We start from the raw sequence: 12923 nt of genomic DNA on the forward strand, positions 1-12923 counted from the left end.
AGCGTCACAGAGTGAAACAAGTAAAGTACAGCATCGTGCATGCACGATCGAGAATCAAGTTGCGCCTCACCGCACCCAGCACTTGGTGCCTTGCTACGTCGAAATAGCCGTCATACTAAACGGGTCCGTACGCCTCTCAGCTTCAGCGCCGGGAGTGGCTGGGTTGCTGCTCGTCATGCTCAGACCCAACAGACTTGCTGCGCCTCCGGCGTCCCTGAAGCTGTTGCGCCTGCTCGCCGTCCTACTGCTGTTGGCCGACGCCAGGCTAGAAGCGTTGCTGCTGATGCTTGCGCTGCGCGCCCTCTGCGCCATGCCTCGTGGTGCCGGTTCCGGCTGCATCTGCGGATCGGGCACGCCGCCACAGCTGTCTCTGCGCGAGCGCACGGGCGATGAACTATGACGCAGCGATCCAGTGCGCGATCCAGAACCGCCGCCAACAATCGACGACGTGATCGAAGACGTATCCGACCCCAGAGAGCTACCCGGACGCAGTGAAGAGCGCCGTTTCGCGCTTCGGTTCAGATCGCTGCTCGCGCCTGATGCACTACGCATGATGCTCGACCGCGATCCGTTCCTCGCCCTCGACTTGACTGCCGGCGGAGTCGAAGTTGGGATGCCCGCAGCCAGCGCTGCGATCCCATCCTTGCTAGCAGCAATGGCGCTGTTCCGCATCGCAATCAACGAGCCGCTGTCCAACGATGCAGACTCGGTCTGTGAGCGTGCACGCATCCTCCGCCTCAGCGAATCGGAATCGTTGGATTCGCGTGAAATCGAGCCTCGCTCCACATCCTGTCGTAGCTCCTGGTACAGGGATGCAGCAGGTGCCGAAGCTTGCCTTGCAAAGCACGATCCACCATGGAACAAGGGCGGATTCGAATTGCCAAGCGATGCTTCGTTCAGATCCCACTTTTCCACACGACGCAACTCGTTCTTGCGTGATGATCGGTGCATTGACGGTGGCACCGTTTCTTCGGAGGAAGCTGTGGCGTAGCTATACGCATCAGCACTGCTTCTGGGTCCTTCTGGCGATGGTGTGGCCTCCGAATAGCCAGTGCCATCCATCGTCTCTTGCGCGTCCAGGTCCGGCGAAGTTGGCACCAAGTCGATGCCACTTGCGTTTGGCATAAACCCATTACCGCTTGCACTGGAAGCAGAGCCTGTTCGCAGGCCTACACGCAAATTTGTCAAGCCGACCTTCTTACCCACCGATCCGCTTAGGCTGCTGAGCCGGCCAGGAACGCTGTAACTCGACGACATGCCTGTAGATGGAAGTGTTTCAGTCTCGTACGGATCGTGCAGATCCATTTCGCTACTGCTACTGCTGCTGCTGCCGATGAAGCCGTGCATTTGGTTGAAAAGGGGAGATGCCGATGTTTCGCGAAGAGGCGAGGTAGCAAAGCCTTCGGCGTTGAACGAGGTGGATGGTCCATCACTTTGCGATGATGGACCCGGCGAGCTGGGGATGCTAGCCGCGGCCGACGCTGACACTCTTCGACGAGTGATTTTGTTCACGACACCCCTTCGCGATCGATCGGTGGCTGCAGAGCCGGCGTCTTCGCTAGCACGTCTGCGCTGTGCTACACGCGCGGCCTTGACCACGTCCACACTGTCTACACTGTCTTCGGAATAGCCGGCAGCTCCAAAGATCCCGCCCAATGGGGTGCCCATGCCGCTTGGCGTGGGGCTCATGGGCGTGCCATTACCTTGAGTCACTGTAGGGCTCAAAGATGCGGTGTCTACCTGTAAAACGGGTGTCGTCTTGAGCTCTTGCTCTGTGAATGTAATGAGCGGAGCAGCCCGCATCTGCTTGCGAGCGGACGATGCTGTCTGTGACGCCGGGATGGTTGCGCCTGCTTGCTGCGATCGCTGTTGGAGATGCACGTCTGTCATGCCCACATTTCCTGGCAGATTCGGGCTGGGTTGAGTAGCCAGACTGCTCTGGCCGAGGGCCATACCGAGAGCAGCGGCTCGCTGTAATCGAGCCCTCCTCTTTCTCCAGTCCCAATCCCTGCCTGCCGCCGCCGTGCTTTGGGTGAAGCGTTCGAACCAAAATTCGTCTGAATCCAGGTCGACCTGGTCAAATTTCGTGTCTGGGGCGGGTCGCATCGCGCTGGCTTTGAAAGCTGCGAAGCGTGATGCTGTTTCGAGACGTTCGCGCGCACGGATGTGAGATTCGGTGTGAGGACGCCAATCTGGTTCGACGAGCTTGATGCTCCGAGCTTTGGCGTTTCGCGGCCAGAGTGTTTCGGTTTCCGATGGACCTGGGCCAATTTGGGCGATGCAAGACTGATAGGGCGGCGGGGGAGGAGAGCCAGGACCGAAAGGCTGGAGGATGCCGTTAGCGTGCCAAAGCTCTTGCTGCTGTTGTTGCGAAAAGGATGACTCGGCGCCCGGCGCTAAAGCGGCAAGTGTAGGCAAAGACTGTCTGCGTTGCATCAGGCTATACGAGATGTCGATCTCTCGCAATGAGGCGGTGCGAAAGGATTGTGGCCGACGTTTGAGGATTGAAGGGGCTCTGGCGAGGGAAAAGGTGCTCGACGTGGGCGATGAGCATGCAGAAGCGTCGTAGTCATCGGCCAACGCCGAAGAGTGACCCAGAGCTGCCGAAAGGGAAGAGGCTTCAGAGGTGATGCTTGGAGTGCCTGGAAGCTGGTCCTGTTCAGCAGCGGCAAGTGCATCTTGAGTGACTGCTGGTCTGGGAGAGTCTGTGCTGCTGATGCTCGAGGTGCTGTTCCTCTTGCTTCTCGCAGCTGTTCGGGCCAAGGGCGATCGTGCATCTACCGATCGAAGGCGCGCCGGACGGCTGGCGAGAGCGGTGGCCGATGCTAGTGGGGAACGACTCGGGCTAGCGGTGTGAAGCCTGCCGCTCTCTTTGCGTCGCCTTGTGGCGGCCGTACCAGACGAGCTGGATGTGGATCGCTGAAGCGTGGTAGAGAGAGCGGGAGAAGGTACAACAGGGCTGTTGGGGGCGCTCGAGTCGGAAGGCGGGCTGTGAGAGACAGGTGCTGCCCAAAAGGAGCGACGCGTGGGAGGTTCGAGATCGACGTGCATAGGACGTTCGCAAAGACTGCTGCTTGGATCAGAGGATACAATGCGCACAATGCTGGGACGTCTGGAAAGAGTGGGATCGCTTCTGCCGAGCATTTTACGAAGGACGAGTCTGTCCTTGGAATTGGCAAGGAAGCCGAAAGAGCGAGACGATTCTTCTTCGTCCTCGTCCTCGTACTCGTCGCTGTCTAGCTGGTTGTCGAGGCGATTGGTGGTATCATCCTCGACCAGCACGGTGGCATGTGGCCGGAAGGGCTTGGCTTGGTGGGAGGATAATCTGTGTAGGAGGCCATAGACAAGATAGCAAGCGGCTGCAACGACGAGAGCAGACACAAAGGCGGCCTTGTACGAGGTTGTGCCTCTGTTCCAGATTTCTCTGGTGCGAAAGATGTTTTTGGAAAACAGACGGTTCCTCATACTAAGCTGCACCTTGACTGGCAGCCAGGTTTGTATATGTGAGGCAGAGAGCCCGGGTATGACTCGGGCCGTGTCGGTGGCAGTGGCCGTGGCGATGTGCACCGCCTCCATGGTGAATGGCACCGTCGAAAAGAAAGCTCGACGATGGATGTAGGTACGTTTGGCGTGATTGATATAGAGCGCAGCGCCGAATCGAGGCTTGTGGCGCTCGGTGCGTGTCTACAAGAGCATGATGGATGTAGACAAGGTCGGCGAGAGACGTGCTCAGCGGGCTAGTTGGTGTGTAGTTTGAAACATGTGGCCTGGATGCAATGCTGCGAGCTCGTGTGTGGGAGATGCCAGGTGTGGATGGATGATGGACGATGGTAGCTGGACCCAAGCATCCATGCTACCTCGCTAGAGAGCAGAAGCTTTCCTAGGAGCGGGATGGCCAAAAGCGACAGCAGCTCTCTCACAGGGTTCATGGCACACTTGATACAGGCACAGCTCGAGTGCTTGCGTTTGCGTTGCTTGCGGCATACGCCGAATCGTGAATCGAGAAGCGTGAAGCGAGAAGCGTGAATCGATGCCAAGCACGCGAAGCTTGTGGGGACAGAGCCGAGTTGAAACAGTCGCTGTCCCGTTTCGCGAATTCACGGTTCCCATTCACAGTTTCACCTTCGTCATTAACAATTCACGATTCACACTCCCGACTCGTGGCTGAGCCTGTGCGGTTCTCGATTTGATTTTCGTGATTGGAATCTGAATATTGTGAATTGTGAATTGTGAATCGTGAATCGTGAATCGTGAATCGTGAATCTACACGAAAATCACTCACGGATCATGAATCAATCAAGTTATCGTGGATCTATCGTGCACATCTATCGTGGATACAGTATCTATCGTGAATCGTAAATCGTGAATCGTGAATCGCGAATCGCGTTGGTCAAGTGAGAAGAGAGCCTTTGGCAAGCCAAGTTAGCCTCCTCTAAACTCACAACGCTTCAGTGATTGGGCTTGTTCGTCGCACTTGGTAACTCGTTTCACTGCCTCCGCCACCCTGATTTCGGCGCTTGAAAACGTGACTGTGGAGCAAACAGCAGGCAATTGATTCACGATTGTACATGTAGAGCCAGTCTAGCCTCTTCTCAAGCCTACTGAAACAGGATCACGCTTACGTTCAGATTCTCTGATTCATTCACGATTTGATTGACAGAGAACAGCAATTGTAGGTAGGTAGAAGAACTCTTCGGCCAAGCGATCAAGTTGGTTGACCACCTTGGAAAACTCGAGCGTGAAATGCAGCGATGCGATGCACAAACAAGAACAATTCACGATTGTCAATGTAAGTTCGAACCATTCACGATTCACGATTTCGTTATTTTATAACTTTGGAATCGTGAATCTCCCCACCCCACACGCCCACTCACGCCTCGACACTCTGGTGTCTGGCTCTGGTCCGTCGGACGATACATGGGTAAGGTCAAGCCTGGTCAGCTCGCAGGCAACCAAACACCAAACGCACCGTTGCTCTCTTGCTCATACGCCGGCCATGTGTGGTAGCCGAGGGACAGTAGACCGTGATGTTGTGCGTGAAATCTAGGCTTCAAGATGGCTCATGATCATGTCGAAAATGTCAAGGTCCTCTATGGCGTCCTGCGGCGTTGTCTTGAGATCTTGGCCAGTACTCAGTGCCTGGTGCAGATCAAGAAATTCGGTGGTGTATGCATCCTGATAGGTGCTTCGAATGATGCGCTCCGAGTAGTGACCCTTGTCGTCGTTCTCCTTGACTGTCACATTGATGGGCAATCCTTTGACGTAAGGCGTGTCGATGTCGATCCGCAACACACGGTCGTCGGTAAAGACTTCCAAGAACGACTCGAACACGCCGACATTGTGAAGACCTGTGGTGTAGAGCACGTTGTACTTGTCGGTGCCCTTGTGTGCGCCCTGGTTGGTATACTCGAACGAAGCCGAAATGAACATGCCATCCTGGCTAGCAAACGCAGAAAGACACCGGTCCGGCTTGCCTCCCAAAGCTTCACGCATGAAGCTGAGGTCGTGACTTCCCAACGATCCGAGCAAGCGATAGACAGCTCCGAGTCGAGCATCGGTCGCCTTGCGTGAGCCAATCGCCTCTTGCAGCATCGCTTTGGCTCGTGCAGCCTTGTCCTCGCCATCCTTTTCCGGGATGTCGGCGCTGAACTTTCTTGAATTGGTGCCGGATTGCGAGACGAAGAACGAGTTGGGACCTATGATGTCCTTGACAATTGCATGACGGATGGGGCCCGACTCGGCAAGAAGCTCTTGGAAGAGCTGGAAAGCAGGTGCATAGCGCCGCATGTAGCCGACAAAGATCTTGCGTTGATTCTCGTGAGCTGCGCGTTGTATCGCTTGTGCATCGGAGCGTGTGAGTGCCATAGGCTTCTCGATAAAGACATGCTTGCCCGCCTTGGCCGCCTCGATAGCACACGACGCATGGTACTCGTCGCTGTTGGCAACCAGCACGAGATCGATATCTTCGCGTTGTACCATGTCCGAGCTCCGAGTGTAGACGTGAGCGACGTTCCATTTGGCGGCCACATGCTCTGCTGCCTGGCGCGAGACGTCGCAGATGGCCAATACTGTGTATTGATCCGATAGCAACTGGAGCGTTGGCAGATGCACCACCTGCGACACTTCGCCCGCTCCCACCACGCCGACTCTGACTTGTTGCGGTACCGACATTCACGATTGGCGGTACTGATGGGATGGTGGTAGAATGGAGTCGCAATTCAGCTTTCAGAGTCAAAGTCGAAGAACCAAACTAAAACCGTGATCAAACACACCCAGGTGCAAGATTTCCGTCTCGCCCCCACACACGACCACGATGCGGCATGGCCCAAGCGTGGTGCTGACACGGCTCGTCGGAATCAAGAATCATGAATCGTGAATCAATCACGAATGAAATCACTTGACGCACACGCCTTCTGTGCTGTACTGTAAGGTCCGAACATCACAGAGCTTCCACTGTCTACAAAATTCAGGGTGGGCTACAGTCACGAGTTGATTATGATCATCCCTCAGGGTGGACTATGATATTTGATCGAGTGACTGTGTGCACAGTAGCAACGCTCCGTTGTCAGCTTGACCCATGTGACTGTATGTCATGCATGAGCAGTACGTGCGTGGAACACTCACGACTCGTGACTAGTTTGGCCGACGTGACGTGACGTTGGTGCTGCATCAAGGCCAACTCACGACATATTCGTGATTCATCGGCCTCCACTTTTGTTCTGGCGGTTCGCGGTAGTTCTCCCTCTCCCGCATCTTGGTTCGCCGTCAACCAAGAAAGAGCTCCCGCGGCAACGCGATTCGTGATTGATTCTCGATTGCAACTGCCCTTGCAAAGAACGGCAAATGGCCCTACGGCGAACAAGCTCGAATGATGCCATCCTGCTCTTCCAAGTCGACACATTCTCGGCCCACTGTGTTGCGCGCCCATGTGCGTTTCGCGGCGGAAGCGGGTGGGAGTTCCATACAGCTTTGCTGCTGCCATCTGAAACTAACTGCGCCATGGAAATGATGCAAGACTGCGCCGCTTGGCCCGTTCGATGGCTGGCCTTGTTCTCTTCAGGCTGGCGACTCTTGTCTGCTCCGTGCACATACTAGCTCAAATACTCATATATACCTGAGCCTCTCACAGTCTCTCGGAATACGAAAAAAACGTCTTACCAACACAACCATCCTACCACGAAAAATGTCCTTCACCGACAAGATCAAGGCTGCCATCAAGGGCGACGTCAAGGAGGGCGCCAAGCTCGAGACCGGCATCAAGCTCAAGGAGAACAACCCCGAAAATGCCGACGTCTCGCTTGACAACCTGGTCGGCAAGTCGATCATCGTTGGTGTTCCTGGTGCCTTTACTCCTCCCTGCTCGTCGCAGGTGCCTGGCTACATCCAGCACGCCTCGGAATTCCAGTCCAAAGGCGTCGAGGCTATCTACATTGTCGCTGTCAACGACCAGTTTACCGTGAAAGCCTGGAAGGAAAAGCTCGGCGCTGACACCGCTCCCACCGTCCACTTCTTGGCCGACGACACTGGCGCTTTCACCCAGGCTGTTGGTCAGGACTTTGACGCCAGTGGTCTACTCGGCAATCACCGATCCAAGCGATACGCCTTTGTCGTCGAGGGTGGTGTCGTTCGCAAGGCTTTTGTCGAGGACAACGCTCCTGACGTCACTGTCACTTCGGCTGAGAACGTGCTCAAGGCTATCTAGTCGACGTGCTAGCACCGCATCCTTTTGAGCCAATGCAATGAATCAATGATACCATGCCATCCCAGGTTTGTGCTGTGATCGCCCGAAAGTGTTGTATGCGATTTTCGGTAGGCATACGAGGTTCATCTATCACGTAGCTTTTTCTGAGAAATCGTGAATCACATCACGAGTGACGTTCACGGTCGGCTGAGAAGCAAGGCAATTTCAACCAAGCTGCTGCTGCTGCTGCAGTCACAAGTTGTCTTTTCCCTCGTCAACATCTCAACAGTGGCACACCACCTATCCACCTGGGGCGCTAAATCTAGCAAGCGCAACGACCAGTCGAAATGGATCGAACAGCTGATTCAACACGTCACGGCGAACCAGATGAGTCGGGCTTCGACGATCGATACCACAGACACTCGGCCTCTTCCGATGCCAGCTTGCGCCCACAAAACTCGGCTTCGCGTTTAGACCTACATTCTTCCTCTGCGCATGTGCGTGACTCGTCTCGCTCGCACTCGCCGTGCCAAGCTGTCGACGATCGCATGTCCTCGACCAAGCTTACCAACAAGACAGCACTGCGTATCGACCACCTAACTCACAACGTCTGCGAATCACATTTGCGCCACATCTTTGGCTGGTACGGCCGTGTGCAACGTGTTCATCTCATTCCCAGCACAGCGCAAGCCAAGGAACGCAACGGATCCGCTTATGTTATCATGTCCTCAGTTGAAGAGGCTGCAAAAGCGGCACTTTACATGAGCGGTGGCCAGATCGATGGTGCCACTCTCACAATCAAGACGTGCCAAACGCCAACCGACCTTGCGCCACAACCCTCAGAGCGTCGGAGCAGAGAAAGCCCAGCTTATGCATCCTCGAGCAGAGATCGATACATTTACGATAAAGACCGTCGGCATGGCCGCCAACACACACGATGAGTCGGAGCAAGCCGCGCTTAAGCGTGCAGCGCGTGGTGCAACAAATTACAGATGTACCATCAGGGCCTACGCCGAAGCTCTTTGACCACAGAAGGGACTGCCAAAGTGCAACCAAACCTTGTTGTCAAGGGAGGCATTCCACTTGCCAATACGAACTAGTCGCATCACACCAAGCTAGTAGGGTCTGTGTCGGCGGACAGCCGCTTCCATCGAGGATCTGCACCAAACGCCGATAGCCCCCAGCAGACGTAGCAGAACTCATCTGCTCCTTTGATTCTTGGCAAACTTAGCAGCTCAGCATAGACGCTCCTCAAGCAATCGACTGTGCTTGTTGCCCTCGAGCACGGTACCAGGCTCCTCACCAATGCAGTTGCACGGACAATCGTCGGACCTGCTTTTCATAGGTTCGTTGTCCCACTTCACGTTGTACTTGACTCTGACCACACTTGATCACGATCGTGGAAGCAAGCAATTTCTTACATCACAGCCAAAAGGAATGTGTGTCACTTTGAACTGATTTTTTTTTGATACGAGTCGCTTCATGAGATGAGGTTGGTCACTCGTCAGCGTTTTTTGCGTGAAGCGCTCTTCCTGCTACTTGCGCTGCTCTTGGATGGTGGAGCGTCACGGTGTTGGTCGCCATCTTGATCCTCGGGCGCCGAGCGTTTGCGGCTTGACTTGCGTGCGCTGCTAACGCCGGCAGCTGGACCCGTGGGGATGGCCGCATCGTCGAGATCTCTGCCCGCTCTGCGTTCGGATCTGGCCTGACTCCTCGCCTGCCTTTCGCGTTCCTTTTCCTTCTCGCGTTCTCTGTCTCGATCTCGATCTCGTTCTCGATCGCGTTCGCGTTCAGAGCGCTCTCGTTCGCGATGCGATTCGGACCGGTGCGAAGCACCCGTGGTGCGACGACGTCGGCCGCCCGTCGACGATTGCGAGGCTCCATCGTCGTCCCATTCGTCGGCTGCACCTCGTTTGGACGTGTTGCCACCACGACGCGAGGCGTTGGCTTCTTCATTGTTGTCACGACCGTTGGCGCTCATCGAGTCAGCATGGTCGTGTGTGCCTTCTCGTCGATTTCGGCTCGAGAAACCGGCTGCGCTGCGTCGTGTGTTACGATCGGGGCTACGCTCTCTCGAATCCCATCCATCGGCATGCGCACGATCTTCTTCGCCTCCTCCGCCGGTGGCACCATAGTCGAGAAGATCAGCTGCGCCAGCGCCCGTATCTCGATCGTTGTAACGTTTGCCAGGATTTCTGGGCCCCGAAGGTACATTGGGAGGTAGTGTGGGCGAGACTGCACGGGCGAGGCGCGAGCTGGTCGAAGCGCCAGTAGCAGCGGCAGCTGCACGACCTCGAATCGATGTACCCTTTGTTGCGGCTGGTCCTAACGGCGCCGATTTTGGTGGTCCTGGCTTGGGCGGCGCGGCCGAAGGTGTGGTTCGTGTGTCGGAAGAGTCGGTCGTGTTGCTTGGCACGCTAAAACCAGCAGCAGCCGCTTGCGACAGATCGACACCAGACGCACCAAAGAACGCAGACATGTCGGTTTCTGACATCGGCTTCATCGGCATTCCACCGCCAGAGGAAGGCTTGGGCTCCGCGGAAGCATCCTCTGTCGCGTCCTTATTGGTTCCAGCGTCTGTTGGCGTATCTCGTCCTCGTTCAGGATCTCGTTGTTCCGATAGCTGGTCGCTTGGCCTCTCATCTCGATCCATCGGCCGCGGGTGAGTAGAGTTGGGTTCGTCGAATACATTTGGAGCTGGCGGAAAGGGCGAATGGCTGAAGCGCTGCTGTTGCTGTTGCTGTTGCTGTTGCTGTTGCTGTTGCTGTTGCTGTTGCTGTTGCTGTTGCTGTTGCTGTTGCTGTTGCTGTTGCTGTTGCTGTTGCTGTTGCTGTTGCTGTTGCTGTTGCTGTTGCTGTTGCTGTTGCTGTTGCTGTGGTTGTCGGTGATTACTGTGTTGGTCATTTCCGGGAGGAGGCGGGCCGCCGTTGGATTGTGGACCACCAAACATACCTGGCATCATCATGGGGTTCATGCCCATTGCACCGCCCAAGGTCGGCATATTGGCTTGCATGTTGCCCATTCCTGGCATGGGCGGCATGCCAGACATGCCCGACATGCTTGCCATCATAGCCATCATCTGATCCGGTGACATTGACGGCATGCCCATGAGTCCAGCTCCAGCAGCGCCTGCGTTGTGTGACATGATAGCCTGCATGGCTTGTGGTGGTGGCATCATGGCTGTCATCTGCTGCATGGCCGACATCATCTCGACGTTGTTGCCTCCCAAAAGATTGTTTTCGAGGCTCTTTCTAGCATCGGTCATGCGCTCCTTCTTGCCTCGCCAGAGACTCCAGGTCTCCTCGTTGAAGCCGTAGTTAAAGTAGTCAGTGAGGTCGGCGCCGTACCTTCTCCACGGTTTTTCGGCGAGATTTTCAATGTCAATATCAAAGATGTCTTGCGCCGAGGAAAGCTCCTGGTCGACTATGTCTTCAGGCTTCGGATATGCGCGGTCTTCCGGCCCAGGTGAGAGGTTGAGTCTTGGCGCATTGGACGGAACAGCAGGTGGACCACCTTCAGGACCTGTGGCATCGAGTGGCATCGGAGGCTTGGCGGGAGGGACACCAGGCGGCAGCGGACCGGATGATGCAGCGGTTGGATCCTGAGCGACGCTGCTGGTACTGGGGCCAGCTGAGGCTGGACTGGCATTTGCTAAAAGTTGTGAGCGCGAGAGGGGCGTGTATTCGGATGTGAGCGTAGATTGAGGCCGCTGAGGAGTGCTTTGGGTGGGTAAGGGGCGGGTACCGGGAGCGCCTGGTCGTTGGAAGCCGGGACGAGCAGGCGGCTGTTGTGACTCTTGAGTTGCGTCAATGATGAACTCAATATCTGAATCGCTATCGTCATCGTCGTTGTCATCACCGTCTTGATCGTCGTCGTCATCGTCGTCATCGTCGTCGGCTTGATCTGCATCGCCGGCCTGTTCCTTGTCTTGATCACTGCCATTGTGCTTCGCTTTGTCGAAAGCATTGTCGGTGATTGATCCGGCAGCTGTGGGTGTCGTGCCATTGGCGAGGTCGTCTGATTTGGGAAGCAGAGGAGCTTGGGCTGGTTCGTCGCCGTACAGAAAGGCGTCGTCGTCGTCCTCCATGATCGAAGCGTCTAGGCGTGAGCGGAATCGAGTAAGAGCGAGGTGAATAGTGTAGCTAGTGAAGCATAAATTAGAGTAATCACAGCAAAAAGGCTCGCTTGGCGGACGGAGAAGAGGGTCGTGTCGGGTGATGTCGTCTGTAAAAGTCGCGATGGACGATGGAGCCTCTGCTGGCGTAATGTTGGGCTGTGGACAACTTAACTGATCACGATGGCTCGCACGTCGTTCTCGCGTGCTTTTTGGTCGTTTCTTTCGAATTTCCAAACGTGGAGCGGCGATTAACGATCGGGACGAACTTTGTGAAAATATCGCCGATCAGCAAGCATCAAAACCCGTGACCAAAAATTCACACGTACGATTCATTTTTGCAAGGATGGCAATAATCACGAAAGTCGCGTTGCATCAGCCTGTCTTGCTGCAGCTGGTTCCTCTTAGCTCTGTATCTTTTGTTTTGGAAATCGCAGAGAACGTCGAGCGTAGCTAAGTGATAGAAGAGAATCAAGCGCGACAAGTGCTCGAAGCGCTGAGAGCTGTCTACAGATGGTCTGACCCACACGAAGAAGTTTGAGCATCAGCGAGAAGCAAGGAGCGGAGCCACTTGTTCGCGACGAACCGTCGCGTTGATCGAAGTGACTCCAACCGAGCATTCATTCACGTTTCGTGATACACGATTTGGACCAAACACGAAAGAAAGAAAGAAAGAAAGAAAGAAAGAAAGAAAGAAAGAAAGAAAGAAAGAAAGAAAGAAAGAAAGAAAGAAAGAAAGAAAGTCAGTCAGCGAAAGAAACGCGGACCCGAGAGTCAGATAGACCGTTACTTGCATCCAAACCCAACCCAAATCAAATCAAATCAAATCAATTCGTGGATTCACGATTGGTGATTCTATACGAGCGAGTGGACAAAAGTCACATACAGTTACTGTATTTTGCAATGTGAATGAAAATTCGTGATTACATTACGATACTGTAAATATATTTAACCACGACTCAAGACTCACGATTCGTGATTCGTGATTCGTGATTCGTGATTGGCGTGGGCATGCATCGTGACACGTCGTTGAACCCCGGGGTCCTCCTGCCATCGGTGGCGTTGCATCGGGTTTCTCAGACCAAAACAAGCCACGCATCCGGTATTCACAGATTCGTGATTCTTCCG

The 12923-nt window shown here is 55.0% G+C and overlaps 5 protein-coding genes across 5 annotated transcripts; 2 read left to right on the forward strand and 3 right to left on the reverse strand.

The window, feature by feature from the left end:
• Positions 1-93: 93 nt before the first annotated feature.
• UMAG_03175 (uncharacterized protein) lies at positions 94-3576 on the reverse strand (the record flags this gene model as incomplete). Its single annotated transcript, XM_011391328.1, has 1 exon — positions 94-3576. The coding sequence occupies one exon, from the start codon at positions 3574-3576 to the stop codon at positions 94-96; it is 3483 nt and encodes a 1160-aa protein (XP_011389630.1).
• A 1467-nt stretch (positions 3577-5043) lies between these two features.
• UMAG_10392 (uncharacterized protein) lies at positions 5044-6171 on the reverse strand (the record flags this gene model as incomplete). Its single annotated transcript, XM_011391477.1, has 1 exon — positions 5044-6171. One exon carries the CDS (start codon positions 6169-6171, stop codon positions 5044-5046), a length of 1128 nt encoding a protein of 375 aa, XP_011389779.1.
• A 1012-nt stretch (positions 6172-7183) lies between these two features.
• On the forward strand, positions 7184-7702 carry UMAG_03177 (uncharacterized protein; the record flags this gene model as incomplete). Its single annotated transcript, XM_011391329.1, has 1 exon — positions 7184-7702. The coding sequence occupies one exon, from the start codon at positions 7184-7186 to the stop codon at positions 7700-7702; it is 519 nt and encodes a 172-aa protein (XP_011389631.1).
• A 326-nt stretch (positions 7703-8028) lies between these two features.
• UMAG_03178 (uncharacterized protein) lies at positions 8029-8622 on the forward strand (the record flags this gene model as incomplete). The annotated part of the gene is made up of 1 exon (XM_011391330.1): positions 8029-8622. One exon carries the CDS (start codon positions 8029-8031, stop codon positions 8620-8622), a length of 594 nt encoding a protein of 197 aa, XP_011389632.1.
• A 563-nt stretch (positions 8623-9185) lies between these two features.
• UMAG_10393 (cleavage polyadenylation factor subunit FIP1) lies at positions 9186-11768 on the reverse strand (the record flags this gene model as incomplete). The annotated part of the gene is made up of 1 exon (XM_011391478.1): positions 9186-11768. One exon carries the CDS (start codon positions 11766-11768, stop codon positions 9186-9188), a length of 2583 nt encoding a protein of 860 aa, XP_011389780.1.
• Between the last annotated feature and the right edge of the window lie 1155 nt (positions 11769-12923).

Source organism: Mycosarcoma maydis, chromosome 8 (assembly GCF_000328475.2).
Source record: "Mycosarcoma maydis chromosome 8, whole genome shotgun sequence".
Lineage (NCBI taxonomy): Eukaryota > Fungi > Basidiomycota > Ustilaginomycetes > Ustilaginales > Mycosarcoma > Mycosarcoma maydis.